This window comes from Myxine glutinosa, chromosome 1, assembly GCF_964187855.1.
Source record: "Myxine glutinosa chromosome 1, kmMyxGlut1.1, whole genome shotgun sequence".
NCBI classification, from domain to species: Eukaryota; Metazoa; Chordata; class Myxini; order Myxiniformes; family Myxinidae; genus Myxine; species Myxine glutinosa.
This window is the reverse complement of record NC_136261.1, coordinates 177,336,572-177,355,946: the sequence shown is the minus strand read 5'-3', so window position 1 is coordinate 177,355,946 and position 19,375 is coordinate 177,336,572. Positions and strand designations below refer to the sequence as shown.

The 19,375-nt window shown below is 43.5% G+C and overlaps 1 protein-coding gene across 1 annotated transcript in view; it reads right to left on the bottom strand.

The window, feature by feature from the left end:
- The window catches only part of UBE2O (ubiquitin conjugating enzyme E2 O), a 120,095-nt gene that overhangs the window by 3,103 nt on the left and 97,617 nt on the right, over nucleotides 1-19,375 (bottom strand). Inside the window, exons 15-19 of the mRNA XM_068122737.2 lie at nucleotides 13,235-13,491; nucleotides 12,996-13,134; nucleotides 4,741-4,877; nucleotides 1,893-2,096; nucleotides 17-74 (exon numbers count right to left, since the gene is read on the bottom strand). Of these exons, the coding sequence (XP_067978838.2) occupies nucleotides 17-74; nucleotides 1,893-2,096; nucleotides 4,741-4,877; nucleotides 12,996-13,134; nucleotides 13,235-13,491 (795 nt within the window). The remainder of the gene's footprint in view (nucleotides 1-16; nucleotides 75-1,892; nucleotides 2,097-4,740; nucleotides 4,878-12,995; nucleotides 13,135-13,234; nucleotides 13,492-19,375) is intronic.

Genomic DNA, 19,375 nt, shown 5'->3' with positions numbered 1-19,375 from the left:
AAAATGTTCGACAAACCTTGTATGGAGATAAGAACTTGCAGCAAACTGGACTTGTTCGTCCATTTCTCCGTACCCTGAAACACATAATAAAGAAGATTTATTACGAGATTCCGTTTCATCGATATTAGGCTCGGCAATATTGTAGATAATTTGTTGAACCTTGATGTCCCATATGGGTTTTACTTTTTCTTTTTAATCAAGTATCAACTGTCATTTAGGTTACTAGAAACATCTGCTCATGGGGCAAATATATTTTGTGCCGTGGCTAATAATCCTCCGTCTGCAGCAGGGGTCAGTAAACCACTTGCACTGTGACACGTGTACAGGAGAAAATTATAAGTCGTTTCCTCCCCCGCCCCTTTAAGGGGAGATTGGAGGAAGGGTGGGATTTTTTTGTGCCCATGATCTGACCCTGGGTACTACCAACACGTTTGCTAAATTTGGTGGAGATCGGCCCCCTGCCTGGTTAGCTCACCTGGAACGAAGTTTAGGGGAGCTCATGCGATCGGGCGTCGTCCGTCCGTCTGTTCGTCAGTCAGTCCGTAAACACTTGAAACTTCTTCTCTGAAAACCGCTGAAGGGATTGCGACCATATTTTGCACAAATGATATCTGTTGTGTTGTGACTAAAGTTTGTTCACTGCATTAAAAAAACAATCGGGGTCTAAGGGGGTTTGCCGGGGTCAAAGTGGATCCAGGTTTGACCCCCCAAAATATGAATTTGCTCTTTCCTCTGAAACTACACACACTATTTCGATAAAACCTGACCACAACCTTCATCACCTGTGATGTACCGAAGTTTGTTTACGGCACTAAGAAAATCAAAGTCTAAGAGGGCCTGTGGGGGGTGTGGGGGGGGGGGGGGGGTCAAAGTGGGTCCAGGTTTGACCCCCCAAAATAGGTATTTGCTTTCTTCTCTGAAACTACACAAACAATTTTGATGAAACTTCACCACAACCTTCACCATCCCTGATGTACCAAAGTATGTTCACGGCATTACAAAAAATCTGCCCCTTTGTGGGTCTACGGGGGGTTGCCCCCCAAAATACGTATTTGCTTTCTTCTCAGAAACTACACACACAATTTCGATGAAACTTCACCACAACCTTAATCACCCATGATGTACCAATGTTTGTTCAAGGCATTAGAAAAATTGGATTCTTAGGAGGTATAGGAGGTATTCCTCTTATTCTCTGCTCTGGAACAAACTCCCTCACTCTCTTCAATCCCATTCCTCCCTCCAGGTCTTCAAAACAGCTGTTCACCACCATCTCTTATCTTCCCCCATCCAAAACCTTGATCTTTTCTACCCCCGTTAATATTCCCCAAATCCACCTCCTTCAAATTCAGTTTTCTTTCCTGAAATCCAATGTAGTGTCCATCTTGTTTATCCCACCCCAGCCCTCTCTCTTCCACAGATCTCCTGATGTCCCTGGTTCCCTGCTGTTGTTGTGCTTCCCTCTCTCACCTCCTCTTGTCTCCTGCTGCCTTTGGTATATGTACTGTGTGTTAGCTCTTATATGAGCTTCGACAACCTATACAAAAAAGGTGTGTGACAAAGATGTAAACATAGTGGTGCAATCATGGCTTCAGGACCAATCGCAAGATTATCTAATGCTGCCATAAGGAAGCTCGTGGGTTGCTGGGATTAGGGTGTTTTCCAAGAGGGCTACTACGAGCAGAAATAGTCTGTCATGTATGTGCAAATAATTGCATCATCGGAACATTCACTTTTGAGTCTTTACTCTAGAGAAACCTCCATGGATAAAGATACTCTGTCTATAACACATCAGCTATGTTTCTTAGACTGATAACATAATCTGGCATCAAATGAAACTTAGGAATATCAACTAATCATTTTGAGAAGTAAGCCATTGTTTCATGCATGCATACCTTGCCACTCCATGTGCCCAGTAAGCTGACGCACACCTTTCCATTCTCGTACAGGTTTGGATTGAGCCGACCATGGCAAAATGAGTGATAATGGAGTGAAGGTGGGCTCGAGGGATAGTTTCCTGGAAGCTGAATATCGAAGATGAAGAGACCATCCTCGTAGGGAGTACGTTCTGGTCCATTGATGAGTGCTGTGAACAAGTCCTGTACAGAAGTCCAAACATTCTCTGAAAGTCTATCTACAAATTACATACGAGATGACATTTTGACAACCCCTCCCTGTCTCCTCCCCAACGAGCTCTACATATTAGCATCCCTCCACTCCCCTCAATCCCACCATGTTCCACTCTTTTTCCTTTTTTTCCATACCACTACTAGCTAACTACTCTAACCATGCTTTTCTCCCCTGTACTCCCTCCTCCTAAATAAACATCCCCTGCACTCTTTGCATATATAATGTAATATTGTAAAATTATATTTTATGGACATGCCCTTGCATCACCCCAAAATGAACCATTTATCTGAAACATTCTTCTGATAAATCTGAAATAATCATCATTGGCCCAAAAACGCTCACCAAGTCCACCCATAACTTTGCCCTCAACATCGACGGTTTCCCAGTATCCACCTCCCCTCACATCCGGAATCTTGGCATCATCTTTGACCAAACCCTCTCCTCCGACAAATACACTAAACAGATCACAAAGACGGCCTTCTTTCACCTGAAAAACATCGCCCGTCTCCGTCCATCCCTCTCCTCCGTGGCTGCAGAAACCCTCATCCACGCCTTCATCACTTCCCGTCTGGACTACTGCAATAGCCTCCTTTATGGTTCACCCTCAACAATCACCAATAAACTCCAATACATTCAGAACTCCGCTGCCTGTCTACTCACCCATTCCCGGACCCGTGACCACATCACCCCCGTCCTTTACAAGCTTCACTGGCTCCCCACCCCCCAGATAATCCAGTACAAAATCCTCCTCTTGACCTACAAAGCCCTCCATAACCTGGCCCCATCCTACCTGGCTGACCTCCTCTCCAGACATACTCCCACCCGCAACCTCCGCTCTGCTGGTACCAACCTCCTGACTCCCCCCATCCGGACCAAATTTAGATCCTGGGGGGACAGGGCCTTCTCCATCGCTGCTCCCACCCTCTGGAACTCGCTACCTCACACCATCAGAGACTCCTCCTCACTCAACACATTCAAAACATCACTGAAGACCCACCTGTTCAACACTGCATTCAACATTTAACCCACAGCATCTAACCCCTGACTATCTCCTCTCCTTCTCCTTCCTTTGTGCTTTGAATATTTCCCTATTGATTCTTCTTTTTTTGAAATTGTTTTTATGTTTTGCTATGCATTATGTTTTGCACTCTGTCAAAGCGTCTTTGGGCTTCCTGAAAAGCGCTATATAAAATAAATGCATTATTATTATTATTATTATTTAAGCCACAGCACAACCACCATGTATACATAATATGTAGATAGCTGGAGAAAAAGCTGGTTCGAGATTGGAAGATCCATATTCAAAAATGAAGGCACAACCAACTGGTGTAGCCACCCAACAGGCAAGGATTAGGTTCTAGCTTGGCCTGTTGGGTGGCTATAATGATCTCTACCACCGAAGGTTGGCGGAGGTTATGTTTACCTCTGCCACAGAAAATGGAGGTTATGTTATGACCCCTGTCTGTCTGTTAGTCTGTGAGCAGTGTATCTCAAAAAAGTTGTGGACGGATTCGGCCAAAATTTGGTGGAAAGGTTGGCTTGGCTGCGTGACAAGGACGATTTGATTAGATTTTGGTGAAGATCCGGATCCAGATATTAGAATTTTTCAAGTGATTTTTCACCATTGAGAGATGGGGCCAAAAACAATATAGAGCACGATGTCTCAAAAGTTTTGGACGGATTCGGATGAAACTTGGTGGATGAGTTGGTTAGGTGACAAGAACAAGCCGATTAGATTTTGGTTCACGTCCGGATCCAGATCCGGCCTATCAGTGGGATACAAAACATAAGCTGTTCAGCCTGGCGGAGGTATGCGCTCTACCGTGTGCCGTCCAGTTACTGTTTGTGGCGCCTTCATTTTCGATTGTAGATGGCTCCTTATTGTAGCAATGTTGTTGCACATTCTCCATCAAGATGCATTTCAGTCTAACTTCATAACAAGATGCACTCTCTTCAATCCCATTCCTCCCTCCAGGTCTTCAAAACAGCTGTTCACCACCATCTCTTATCCTCCCCCATCCAAAACCTTGATCTTTTCTATCCCCGCTAATTTCGGTCCCCTTGTGTTTTATATTTCTCCACCCCCCCCCCCCCCCCTTCCCATGCCTCCTGCCCCAAGCCCTCTTCCTCCCACACTTCTCCCTGCTCTCAAATGTTGTGGTTGTGTGCTTCCCCTTCTCTCCCCATCTTGTCTTCCGCTCCCTCTTTTTGTATATTTTGTTTGTCTGGTTGATTTGTTTGTGAAATAAATGTTAGCTCTTTCACGAGCCTCGATTCAGTATACAAAAAAAAACAAAAAAACAAACAAAAAACTGTCTTGTTAGCTTTATATTGATGCCGTTAAATGCTGCCCACCTCAATCAATTCAATTTACAAGTGCTTTACTTCACGTATAACTTTACAGCTGCTTCTGAACACTGCAAAATCCTTCAGTGACGCTTATCAATTGACAAGACCCAGACAACCTTCGATTACCTTAACCATGAACCCAGAAATGTAACAGTTCGGAGGCTTCTGAATTTCAATCGCAATTGGATTTCTCCAAAGCAAACTGAAAAATTCACAAGTACAAGTACTGTAAGGAGAATGGCGTCAAACACAGATGATACACACCATCCTGTCCTCAAAGGCTTTGACGCGGATTCCTTCAGGCAAGGAAGTTGCGAGCAAAAGCATCTCTTTTCGGATCGTGTTTGCGAACTTCTTGGGATCCAGAGGCTGGAACTCGCTCCCTTTGTAAATGTGGCAATCTGAAAGAACATCGCAAGTTATTGTTACTTTCAATCCCCCCCCCCCCCAAATTATTCTAGGAGAGTGCAAAAGTGTTAACCAGGTTAAATTCTGAAATATGTTTGCATCGTCATAATGAAATAAAGGTTTGATTTTTACAAAACAAAACCTGTCATGGAACAAACCAATGTTCAACCCCCCCCCCCCCCCCCCCATTTCCCCCCCAAATCGAACACAGATATTGGAGCGCTCTGGCTATGGTGATAAAGTGATGAGCCTTTTTTATTTATTTTATTTTTTGTATACAAGATGGAGGCTCGTGTAAGAGCTAACATTAATGACAAAAAAAACAAACGGACACATAAAACATATAATAAATGGAGCAGGAGACAAGATTGGTGGAGAGGGAAGCACACAAGTTCAACAGTAGAGAACAGGGACATAGGGAGTGGGCTTGGGGAGAGGGGGCATGGGAAGGGGGGGGGGTGGGGGTGGGAGAGGTATAAAACAAATGGACACTACTAGGACTTCCAGGAAAGAAGTTGGTATTTCAAAAAGGTGGATCTGGGGTGAATTAACGGGGGTAGAAAAGATCAAGGTTTTGGATGGGGGAGGATAAGAGATGGTGGTGAACAGCTGTTTTAAAGACCTGGAGGGAGGAGTGGGATTGAAGGGAGTGGGGGAGTTTGTTCCAGAGGCGGGAGAAAAGGGGAATGAAGGAGTGAGGGTGAGCAGAGAATCGTGATTTTGGCAGTTTAACCATCAGAGGGTTGCTGACAGACCTTGTGGGACCTGAAGCAATATTTGGGGGACAGAGCACAGAGAGAGCTGGGGGAGCTTGGCCAGAGAGGAGTCGGTAGAACACAAAGACCACCAACTAGTCCGGTTGCCAGGTTGAGTACCTTGTTGTTGCGAGAAGTGTATTGTTTTTTGATGGTTTCGTACTCACATTGGTCTATAGAAAAGATTTAGCATGGTTGCCGGAGTGGCAACCTTGGGGAACTCCGATAATTGGCATAAATCCAAGATGGCCGCTGCGGACGGAGGTGGAAAATAACTTTTCAGCCATTCAACCGTCAATCACGTGTGATATATTTTTTCCGTATAATTTCGATGTGAGGAACCGATTTCTGAGGTCAGTTGCGTGGTCTGGGGTCAAATTCAGTGTCAAAGGTCAAGTTAAAGGTCATTTTTGTACATTTGGGGGGTTCAAACTTTTTGACCCCTGCATCAACTGCACACCACTCATGAACTCGATACGTTGATTCTAATCTCACCTCTTCTTCTTTTCAGAGAGACGTATGCATATGGCCGACTCAAGGTGTCTTCTCCCGGTGCCTGCGGCAAACATGATCATGGAACAAACGCCCTCACTCCCTTCAATCCCACTCCACCCTCCAGGTCTTTAAAACAGCTGTTCACCACCATCTCTTATCTTCCCCCATCCAAAACCTTGATCTTTTCTACCCCCGTTAATTCACCCCAGATCCACCTTTTTGAAATACCGGCTTCTTTCCTGGAAGTCCTTGATGTCCTTGTGTTTTCCTTTCCTGTTTTCCTTGTGTGTCCTTGGTGTCCTTGTGTCCTTTCCCGCACCATATTTGATTTCCATTGTAGAAAGAATGCCACGAGTGTGTTCGGCGGTTATATCTGCAAAAGGTGGCTACTTTGCCGAGGCAAAAATTTAAATTAAATTTTGTTAAACAAAATGATTCTATGATTTCTTTTTTTTATCTCCAATTGTTTATTTGTTCTATGCTTAATTTCAGAGTACATTGAGACATTAAACTGCGTAAATTTCAACAAAAACTGGAAATATTGAGGTGTTCTAAAACTTTTGATCGGTAGTATATATGTATATGTATCAAATGGCCAGCAAGTACTGTACAGTACGTACCAAGAAAACGGAACCGATGTTAGGTCCTCCTAATGAGCGAATGAACACTCGACCAATCAGCAAGCGTTTCCTTACACTTGTCTTTCCTGCCGATGCTCTATTGTTTGGTCTCGGTACGCTCATATGCAGTGAGGTTATTTTTTACTCCTTACGTGCTTGGTGACAATATTAGACCCATCATGTCTGGACAACGGCCTGCGAGTGATGTGCGATGAAAGTGTCCAAGTTAACAAGGAAAAGCATCAACATGGATGTGAAGTTTCATGTACAAAGGAGAATGGAGGCGGGTGAGTATCAGGCAGATAGATGTTGGGTGGTCTCTTGCTTTCGCCAACTCTACCATTATAACCATCCTCAAGAATGAGCCACAGCCTGGCCCAACTTCCCATAGCACCTTACTCTCATCTCGCACCGCTCCCTTGTCGTCTCCTTTGTCTCCCACCGATAGCAATAGTAAACACCAAGCAAGCCCTGGCAAAATTCACGAGTGAGTGTTGTTTATGGTAAAAATTTTTTTAAATGTTATGATGTTATGTTATATGCTTAACAATGTTTTTTTATGACTCCGCCCCGAAGGTGGCCAGAGGCATCATGTTTTCCGGTTGTCTGTATGGGCTAAACCTCGTTTTTCTCAGCAACCACATATCCGATTGGGACAAACCTTTCAGGGTAGGAGCATTACCCATGCGGAATGTTTTAGTGATAATTGTGACATCATAGGTCACGTGGTACGTGGTAGATGGCTGCCATATCATCTATTTAAGCCAAGATGGTATGGCAGCCATCTTGGCTTAAATGTAAATAATAAAAAAGTTTCTCTGAAACCGCTGAATGGAAAAATTTGAAACTTGTCATATTGTCAAGTACTCCCAATGGAGAAGAAGAGCATGACAATGATGACATCATAGGTGAAGTGGTATACCAGCCATAAATGTTTTAATCAAATGTCTTATCCTAAAAACCTGAAATTGCATGTATATGATCTATGACCGATTTGTATTGAAATGTTAAATTTATGACATAATTGGTCACATGGTGTGGCAGCCATTATGGATTGAAGGAAAATATCAAATAATTACATCTCTGAAACCGCTTACCCAATCAATGCGAAATTTTACAAATGTTATCTAACACCATTGTTGCATATAGTTTGAAAATGATGATGTCATAGGACACATGGTTTGGCAGCCATCTTGGATAGAAAAACAAACCTTATCCGATCAACACAAAACTTCACAAATGTGATCCCCGACCGGAAACCCTTCCACGCGCTCGCTGCGGGTTTGGTGGCTGGAATTGCTCAGCAATCCGCCCCCACGAGTGTAGAGTGGGTAGCGGCCTCGTGGACTCGAAGCTCGAGGGGGAGCAGGGCTTAATCCCCCCTCAGTACGTCGACGAGCTCGAGATCCGCAACAATATGTAGAGGGTACATTATTGATGTCATGTCACATGGTTTGGCAGCCATATTAACTTGAAAGCCGATATTTAAAAAAATCCCTTCTCCGAAACAGCCTCACCGATCGATGTGAAACCTGTCCTGTCTGGTAAAAATGTGCTTCTTGAAAACAGCTGAAGGGATTTACTTGGTTATTTTTAGGACAGGGAATGAGGGCATCTACCCGTTGTCACACGCAGGGACTAAGCGGTGGCATATTGGCGACAGAGTCGCATTTTTCTAGTTTTATTCATAAAACTCAATGACAACATCTGTATATAGTGATATCCGATGCCCAAAGAAGCTCTCCTATAACATTCATTCTTCATAAATACACTCTCGGAGAACCTATCTCCATAGGCACAATTATATAAAAGACCTCTTATCGCGCTACTTTTATGTAGCACTCACTCGTTATAAGAGGTATGATAGTATTTGGTATCCCTCTTCTACTCTGAGGTATTTGTATGATGCCTCGCTGTCTTGTTCCTGTATTGTTGTATTGAGGTCGATTTTTATGTTGACCGTTTTTGTTAGTTTACCTTGTACGTCAAAGTACCATTTTCTCCAAAGTGGCCAAATTCCATTTGAATGTCGTACCACTTCACCAAATCCAGTTCTGCCAATGTTTCGTCATTCGGTGCGAAGAGTTTTAAATCATCCATGTGGAGCAGACGTGTCATCTTTCCTTTCTCTTTGGCAGTTATTTTATTATTTGGATGTTATAATATATCCGTGTCATTGCTCATCGAGTTTGTTAGTGGGTCCAGGGACACGCAAAACAGGAGCAGAGTAAAGGCTGTCACCATGAAAGGCATCATATCTTCCCCCCTGGAATTTCAATCTTTCCTTCATAGTGTTGTAATATCTATGTGGTGTTCCAGTGTTGCATTGCTTTCTCAATCAGTTTGGTTATTTGGCGGTTCATCTTGTATCCCTGCATGCATTTTATCATCCATGAATGCGGGACACAATTAAAATCTTTTCTTGGAGTCTATCCAGGCTGTGGACAATTTTATTCTTCTGGTTTTACAGTTTTAGAATATGGCCTTGTTCAGTAGTAGGTGTCTATTGTTCCATAGCATCCTCTTTTACATCCCTTCAGTTCTGCATCTAGGCCTCTTTGTTGTGTTAGGTGGTGGTACATACTTTCTGTGATGATTCAAGTCAGAAGTTTGTCTGCTGTTGGTGGACATGTTATTGGTCTAGACTTGTGAGGTAGTTTGGTTTCTTCAGATTTTGGGATGAGGAAGGTGTTACCTTCTGTGAGCCACTCATCCATTACCTTTTCTTCTTGAATAAATTTGTTGAATGCTTGAGTATAGCGATTGTGCAGCGCATCCTTTTTTGTATACATAGTCGAGGCTCAAGGAAGACAGTACAGTGAACACATCAGGATGTAACCGACAAAAACAGGATGCAAAACACTTATGCATGTGTAAGACAAAATGGATGCAGAAGGGAAACTCCAAGGAGGGAAAACTGGAAAATTGGAAGGAGGAGGGATTTTGTGTGGGGTTAACGAGGATAGAAAAGATCATGGTTTAGGATTGGAGATGATCTGAAATGGTGGTGAACAGCTGTCTTGAAGACCTGGAGTGAAGAATGACATTTAAGAGTCTGTGGAAGCTGATTCTACAGGCAGGAAAAGAGAGGAGCAAATGAGTGAAGGTGAGCAGTGATCATGGATTTGGGTAGTTTTACCAGAAGGAGGTTGATGGTGGACTGTGTGAGTCTAGCAGAAACCTGGGGGGTAGGGGGGGGGGGGGGAGCATGGAGGAGGAGGGTGGAGGAGACAAAGCACAGAAAGAGCAAAGGGTGCAAGACCAGAAATGAGGCGGTACCCTTCGAGGTATTCAACCCTTTGAGGTATTCAACCAAATTCTCCTTTTCATCATGGAGTTCCCATGTTCATTATCTGTGTGGTAGAGCTGTAACAGCTGAATTGGCTACTCATCTATGCTTCCGTGATTCACTTTATGACGACTTGTTGAATGTGACTGACATCAAAGCACAGGGCCTTTGTCAGCTTCACCATTTGTGCGCACCATCTGTACTTTTCGTCAAGACCAGTGGTATTTCCGCCGACCTTGCACCCATTCATGACCCGCTGGGTTTAATGTGCGAAATGCTTGATTAAGCTGAGTTTCCATGTCGAGAGTCGCGAGTTAACGTATGGTTCAATTTTTGTATGTAACATTCGTACTTTTTTCATTCGGGATTCTTAGGAAAGTCATTTATTGCTACAATATGATTGTGTTTATGGTATACATTAGGGATTATTAAATGTTTATTATAACATTACCTTTCTGTCTCCTGCAGTATGTTGATTTCACCCTTAAAACAACACTAAGGGCACATCAGTGTCTTTATTTCTTTTCTGCCATGACACCCCCGGACTACCAGTACACTCGCTGCGGTGCTTTGAGGTTGACAGGCAACTATATATTGATTTAGAAATCTGGACCGGACAGTAATATATATATATATATATATATATATATATATATATATATATATATATTAATGTACACGACATGGCCAAACAGTATGTGGACACCCCTTCTAATTACTTAGTGGATTCGGCTGTTTCAGCCACACCTATTGCTGACAGGTATATATAATTAAGCACACAGCCATGCAATCTCCATAGACAAACATCGTCAGTAGAATGGGCCATACTGAAGAGCTCAGTGACTTTCAACATGGCACCGTCAGAGGATGCCACCTTTCCAACAAGTCAGGTCATCAAATTTCTGCACAGCTAGAGCTGCCCCAGTCAACTGTAAGTGCCGTTATTGTGAAGTGGAAAAGTCTAGGAGCAACAACAGCTCAGCCGTGAAGTGGGAGCCCACAGAAGCTCCAGAACAGGACCGCCGAGTGCTGAAGCCCGTAAAAATCGTCTGTCCTCAGTTGCAACACTCACTATCGAGTTCCAAACTGCCTCTGGAAGCAACATCAGCACAACAACTGTTCGTCAGGAGCTTCATGAAATGGGTTTCCATGGCTGAGCAGCTGCGCACAAGTCTAAGATCACCTTGCGCAATGCCAAGTGTCGGCTGGAGTGGTGTGGTGTAAAGCTCGCCGCCATTTGACTCTTGGGCAGTGGAAACACATTCTCTGAAGTGATGAATCATGCTTCACCATCTGGCAGTCCGACGGACAAATCTGGATTTGGCGAATGCCAGCAGAACGCTACCTGCCCGAATGCATAGGGCCAACTGTAAAGTTTGGTGGAGGAGGAATAATGGTCTGGGGCTGTTTTTCATGGTCGGGCTGGGCCCCTTAGTTCCAGTCAAGGGAAATCTTAATGCTGCAACATACAATGACATTCTAGACGATTGTGTGCTTCAAACCTGGTGGGAACAGTTTGGGGAAGGCCCTTTCCTGTTTCAGCATGACAATGCCCCCATGCACAAAGCGAACTCCATACAGAAATGGTTTGTTGAGATCGGTTTGGAAGAACTTGACTGGTCTGCACAGAGCCCTGACCTCAACCCCATCGAACACCTCTGGGATGAATTGGAACGCTGACTGTGAGCCAGGCCTAATCGCCCAACACCAGTGCCTGACCTCACTAATGCTCTTGTGGATGAATGGAAGCAAATCCCCAAAGCAATGTTCCAACTTCTAGTGAAAAGCCTTCCCAGAAGAGTGGAGGCTGTTATAGCAGCAAAGGGTGGATCAACTCTATATTAATGCCCATGATTTTGGAATGAGAAGTTGGACAAGCACATACGGGTGTGATATTCGGGTGTCCACATACTTTTGGCTATGTAGCGTACCCTACTCTTTATAGGACACTGGTGCTACCGATGCACTTGATCGCTATGCTCTTCAAGCCAAAGAAAGCTGCATAAAGCAACCAAGTAACACTACACTAGATAACTCTTTTTTGTTTCATCAAATATAGTCGTGGGTAGTGGCGAGTCATAGGTCAGTGGTGCTCCAATATTTCCCCTTGTATTAAGTTCATAGCAGCAACACATTATAGCAGCTGACATTGCTGTATGGTTTTTCAAAAGAAAGGAAAAAGAAAAAAAAGAAAAAAAAAAGAAGCAAACATTTGAACAGAATCCACATTTTCCACATTTTCCCTTCGGATGTCCACATTTTCCCCACAGCCAAAGTACACAGTCCAACAAAGCCTGTCCCGTGAGCATACGCATGCTCCACAGCCCAAAGGCTGAAGCACATGCATCCTAACACAAAGGGCCAGAAAGCATTGTCATACAATAAGTGGAAACCACTCATCAGACGAAGTGGATTAGCCTCAAGAATCGACGAGCTTGCAAGCTCCACGATATGACACGAGCATATCACATCGTTAATCTTCACTCAAATGGTGACCCCATGAACCCTTGTCTCACATTAGCAATTGCTGCAAGAGTTCTGACCAATAGGGTGTGCCTCCCACACATCTACTCTATTTACACATCAATAAAACTGCTTACAAGAACTTACGCAGCTGGGTAATACGATTTTTGTAGTTTAAAGGGTGCTTCTGGTTTTTGCCAGTCTGCAGTCGTCATCGTCAGCTGCTATACTGCGGCTCGCAGATCAACCAACAAAAACGATAAATACGTAAACCTCTACTCCAACATGGCTATTTTAGAAAGCTGCACGTGTGAGGCATTAAGCAAGAATAAGTTGTGTGGTAGGCTATGGAAGACAATTTGAAACCGTTTCAAAGTGGCTTAATCGTCAAAGAAAAAGTAGATAAACCGGATGCAGCATACAATATTGGACACAATAGGCAAAATGATGCAAAAATGGTGCAAAATGCAAAAGAATAAAAAAACAAACCTCGCACCGACTCCATCACTGAGAAAATCTCTCCCTGAGCACTCTTCAGCACCACTCCAGAAGCAGCATCACTTTCTTCACGGAGTACTGGGGTGTTACCGTCTACATGCCAAGATGTGTTGGGTTCGGTATGTGGAACCTTGAGGTTAAAACAAAGCACAGGGCACCCGGGTAAACTTGGGATAACAGAGTTCCCGGGTCAAAAACGTTCTCATCTTGAACAATAAAATATGTTTTACCGTTTTGTTGAGCTGCGCATCATTGGCTGCTGTGAAACATTCAGTCTCGAGAGATTCCATATTCTTCTTCAAAAGCTTAACATCATTGCCGAACTTGGAATCGCTGGAAGCGGGGGCCACAGAGGGCAAAGTCTGGGATGTTCCTGAGGCCTGAGCGGAAGAAGCCAAGCAGGTGTCAACAGCTGTAGTGTTGGAGTTGGACCGCAGTTGGTCCACAGTCATACTCTTGAGCCCCTCGAGTAATCGTGCTGATGCAGCTGACAGGAAGAAAAAGGCATTACTTTTCAGTATTTGTTATTTTCCATTTTCATTATTTTCCAAAACTGTCAGCGAAGCAGTTGGTCCACCAACCATCCTCCCACACATACAGTACCACATTTCTCCATGCCCTCAACAAAAACAATTCATCTCCCATCTCATGATCTTTACTTCCGTTTGTTCTATTTGGGAATTTGAAATCAGCATCCTTTCACTTCATGTCCTTTTGCTTCTACCCCACCCACCCCCTCAAGATTTCATGTCCCCCCATTTTTGCATCTCTCCATACCCAACCCACTCAAGCCTTCCCCCAAATCCCACAAACTCAAACCTTCTCATGAGAAGGCTGAATGTCTCAATTCTGTATTTGCTTTCAAATATTGTGTCCTCAACCTCTCACTCTTGGTACCCATCCTTCCCTGTCATTCACAACTGCTCCTGGGTTCTGTCTCTTTTGCACCTGAGAAGGTGGAGAAGATTCTTTCAACCCTCGACTCTGACACTGGATTGCAACTAGAATGGACGGCATCAGCTCACGTATCCAAAAAACCTGCTCTGCTGCTCATTCCCATCCCCTCTCTGGCCTTTTCGCCCTATAATTTACCTTAGGTTATCTTCCATTTGCTTGGAAATCCACCAACATAATTGTATTACATAAAAAAGTTCAAAAATCGATCCCCTCAACTACAGACCTATCAGCTTACTTCCAATCATCAGCAAGGTCATGGAATCCGACATCGCAGTTGATATGAAATCCTTCCGTTTCTCCAACAACCGCATTTCAGATCACCAATATGGATTCAGACCAGGTCACTCTACCTTGAACATGCTGCTTCTACTCACCCAACAATTGATGGAGGCCCTCAGTGATCACAAATGAGATCAGGGCTGCTTCTCTGGATATATCTCATGCTTTTGATACAGTCTGGATTTCTGCCTTGTTCTCCAAACTCTCTGCCTATGGCATCCAAGGTCAACTCCACACATGGTTTACAGACTTTTTCTACTCTCGCAGCCAACGTGTGGCACTCAACAGAATCCTTTAAATCTACTCTCCCTGTCAAGACTGGAGTGCCCCATGGCAGTGTTCTAGGTCCAGTCCTTTCCTGATCTTCATTAATGATCTCTGACTTTCTGGAAAATCCCCATTATCTATTTGCTGATGACTCCACTCTGCCATGACATCACTCATCCCTTCAGACAGGCAGGCTGCACCCTCTTCCCTCTCTTCAGACCTTGAAAAAAAAAATCACCAGCTGGTCAAACACTTTCAATCCTGACAAATCTCACACTCTCACCTGACAAATCTCTCTCCAAAAGGACCGTCTGGAAACGCTAATGCCCCATATTCATTCTTAACAATCCTGTTGTGGAAGTTCAGTCATTAAAACTGCTGGGTCTCACCATCAGCGATGATTTTTCTTGGGAATACCAAATTTCAAAGTTGGCCTCCAAAACCAGTTGCCAACTCGGCATCCATCATCATACTTCCTTCCTTGGCACACCTGAACTATCCACATACAAGGCTTCCATCCACAGCTTGATGGAGTACTGCTCTCCCCACTTGGTTGGCTCCCCTGCTCATATCTTGCTCAGCTTGATGCCGTGGAAACCAAGGCCTTCATTATTATTGGAATCTACCACAATGAAGCCGAGTCTATGGGTCTTGTATCTTCTGTCTTCTCTGTGTTTTGTGCCCCCTTAGTTTTCTGCAGGGCCCACATAGTCCACCATCAACCCCCTTCTGGTGAAACTACCTAAATCCAGGATCACTGCTCATCTCGACTCATTTGTTCCTGTTTTTTTCCCCATCTGTGAAACCAACTTTCACACTCTCTTCAATCTCATTCTTCCCTCCAGGTCTTAAAGACAGTTGTTCACACCACCATCTCAGATCATCCTCAATCAAAAACCATGATATTTTCTACCCTCATTAACGACCCCCTCTCCCAAGCACTCCTCCTTCGAAATTTCCAGTTTTTCCTTCCTGAAAGTTTCCTTCTGCATCGATCTTATCCACCCATGCGTCGTCCCTTCCTCCCTACACCAATTGTTTTGTCCAAAGTCTCCCTCTATCTTGTCCTTCAACCCAGCTGTTAGTGTTTCCCCACCTTCTCTGTACTGTTCATTTTGTCCTTTTGTGTGTCCTGATCTGTTCTATGTTCTAGCTCTTCCACGAATCTTGACTTTGTATCCCCTCCTCCCCCCCCCCCCCCAAAAAAGGGCACAAAGATAAGAAAATCAATTTGCTGTGTTCAAAATGCTTGCACCTGATGACAGGGATTTTTCAAAAGATTTGCAAGATCTGAAAAAGTTATTGTTCTTGCAGGGTAAGATCGTACGTACTCTTGAACGCCTTGAGTATGAATGAATGAATGATCGTTTTAAGGCCATTTTTCCCCGCTAGAGCGGGGGTTAGCCTTGCGGGCCCCATGACAATCATGGTTCCCTGTTTGAGGCAATGTTTTTATGGCCGGATGCCCTTCCTGACGCCAATGAATGAATGACGCCAATGTTGCCTTGAGTAATCGTGTCAATATAGCTGACAGGAAAAAAGGCACATAAATAAGAAAATCAATTTGCTGTGTTCACAATGCTTGTACCTGAAAGGGATTTTTCGAAAGTTTTGCAAAAACAGAAAAAGTTACTGTTCTTGGTGGCCAAACGCAAAAACTTGGAGGTTTTTTTTTTTTTTTTTTACACTTTAGATCAAAAGAAAATGGAATTGTGGGCCAAAAGCAACAGCTTGTGTCAAAAATGCTAAAGATTGGTCAATAATACAATGCACAGTTCCATGGTGTCAATTATTTCATTGAAGTGATGATTTTACTTTTAACATTTTTTGACTTCTGAATAAGCTGTTAGTGTTTCTACAATATACTCTAAGAGAGTTGTTTGAATCGTCATATTTAAAACGTACTAGAATACAAGATCCAGTGCTTCGCTGACGGGAATACCAATCTTATGGATAGATATATATTTGTTTTTTTACAATATAATTTTTTTACGATTATTATTATTATTTTTTCATTATTAATAATTTATTTATTTTCTTTCTCATCTGGCCAATATCTCAGGCACCTTTTGAGCTAGGAAGCTGATATTTGGACATGACAATGACCAAGTAATTTGTCTGTAAAGGGTATTTTTGATTTATTGATTAATCAATTAATTATGTATTAATTAATAAATTAATTATTTAATTTTTTTATTGATGACTTATTTAATTTAATTTATAAAAGTTACATCTTCGGATGAAGCACTAGTGGTTTAGTTATGCTATTAGCCAATTGATTAAGAAAATATTTGATGACAATCTTTTATCGATTTTAATTATGCAATTAATCAATCAAATATTGTGCACCTCTCCCTCCAAATACAGTCTCTATGAGCTGCACGGCGCCCCGGCAATGCCGCGCTGGAGGATATTTAATTATTTGGCATGGGGGGCGGTGTACTTTGAATGTATCTGTACTTGTTGTGTTGTTATTACGCAAAATCTAAAAATGCTCACTGAATGCCTGAGCATGCCTGCCGAAACACAACACTGAACATAATGTGTACATACAAATAGTTTTTGGCCAATCGACAGACACGGCAGTTGAGGGAGGAAACCTGTACAAATGCAGTACGATACAGTACAGAATGGTGCCACCAAAAAGCTAGATAGATGCATCATGGGAACATTAATGAATCCCTGTTCCCCACACATGCAATGGTTGTTTTACCACATTCAAGTGTTCAATTTTCCTGTGCGCTCAGTGCGATGTTCAAAAAGCCTATTGTTCAAGTGTTCAATTTACCTGTGCGCTCAGTGCGATGTTCAAAAAGCCTATTGTTCAAGTGTTCAATTTACCTGTGCGCTCAGTGCGATGTTCAAAAAGCCTATTGTTCAAGTGTTCAATTTTCCTGTGCGCTCAGTGCAATGTTCAAAAAGCCTATTAAAACCTTTTTTTAAATAAAAAGATTATTAAATGTACTTTTAAAATCAAGAATGAATAAATTAGAAGAGATCAAACATGTGTAGTGTAAGGGCGACGAGGTATAACTAACTAGTTAGAGGGGGCAGAGCAAAGTGAAGCAGGCAGCAATCTCTCGTACCAGTAAGGAAAGCACAGAGAGAAAGCTGTGTCTTGTGCCGGGAAGGAAAGCATAGAGAGAAAGCTATCTCTCGTGCCAGTAAGGAAAGCATAGAGAGAAAGCTATCTCTCGTGCCAGTAAGGAAAGCACAGAGAGAAAGCTGTCTCTTGTGCCGGTAAGGAAAGTATCGAGAGAAAGCTGTCTCTCGTGCCACTAAGGAAAGCATAGAGAGAAAGCTGTCTCTTGTGCCGGTAAGGAAAGCATAGAGAGAAAGCTGTCTCTCGTGCCGGTAAGGAAAGCACAGAGAGAAAGCTGTCTCTTGTGCCGGTAAGGAAAGTATCGAGAGAAAGCTGTCTCTCGTGCCACTAAGGAAAGCATAGAGAGAAAGCTATCTCTTGTGGCACTAAGGAAAGCATAGAGAGAAAGCTATCTCTTGTGCCAGTAAGGAAAGCATAGAGAGAAAGCTATCTCTCGTGCCAGTAAGGGAAGCACAGAGAGAAAGCTGTCTCTTGTGCCGGTAAGGAAAGCATAGAGAGAAAGCTATCTCTTGTGCCAGTAAGGAAAGCATAGAGAGAAAGCTATCTCTCGTGCCAGTAAGGGAAGCACAGAGAGAAAGCTGTCTCTTGTGCCGGTAAGGAAAGCATAGAGAGAAAGCTATCTCTCGTGCCAGTAAGGGAAGCACAGAGAGAAAGCTGTCTCTCGTGCCAGTAAGGAAAGCATAGAGAGAAAGCTATCTCTCGTGCCGGTAAGGAAAGTATAGAGAGAAAGCTATCTCTCGTGCCAGTAAGGAAAGCATAGAGAGAAAGCTATCTCTTGTGCCAGTAAGGAAAGCATAGAGAGAAAGCTGTCTCTCGTGCCAGTAAGGAAAGCATAGAGAGAAAGCTATCTCTCGTGCCGGTAAGGAAAGCATAGAGAGAAAGCTATCTCTCGTGCCAGTAAGGAAAGCATAGAGAGAAAGCTATCTCTTGTGCCAGTAAGGAAAGCATAGATAGAAAGCTGTCTCTCGTGCCAGTAAGGGAAGCACAGAGAGAAAGCTGTCTCTTGTGCCGGTAAGGAAAGCATAGAGAGAAAGCTATCTCTCGTGCCAGTAAGGAAAGCATAGAGAGAAAGCTATCTCTCGTGCCGGTAAGGAAAGCATAGAGAGAAAGCTATCTCTCGTGCCAGTAAGGAAAGCATAGAGAGAAAGCTATCTCTTGTGCCAGTAAGGAAAGCATAGAGAGAAAGCTATCTCTCGTGCCAGTAAGGGAAGCACAGAGAGAAAGCTGTCTCTTGTGCCGGAAAGGAAAGCATAGAGAGAAAGCTGTCTCTCGTGCCGGTAAGGAAAGCATAGAGAGAAAGCTATCTCTCGTGACAGTAAGGGAAGCATAGAGAGAAAGCTATCTCTCGTGCCAGTAAGGAAAGCACAGAGAGAAAGCTGTCTCTTGTGCCGGTAAGGAAAGCATAGAGAGAAAGCTGTCTCTCTTGCCAGGAAGGAAAGCACAGAGAGAAAGCTATCTCTCGTGCCAGGAAGGAAAGCATAGAGAGAAAGCTGTCTCTTGTGCCAGTAAGGAAAGCATAGAGAGAAAGCTGTCTCTTGTGCCAGGAAGGAAAGCATAGAGAGAAAGCTATCTCTTGTGCCAGTAAGGAAAGCATAGAGAGAAAGCTATCTCTCGTGCCAGGAAGGAAAGCATAGAGAGAAAGCTATCTCTTGTGCCAGTAAGGAAAGCATAGAGAGAAAGCTGTCTCTTGTGCCAGTAAGGAAAGCATCGAGAGAAAGCTATCTCTTGTGCCAGGAAGGAAAGCATAGAGAGAAAGCTGTCTCTT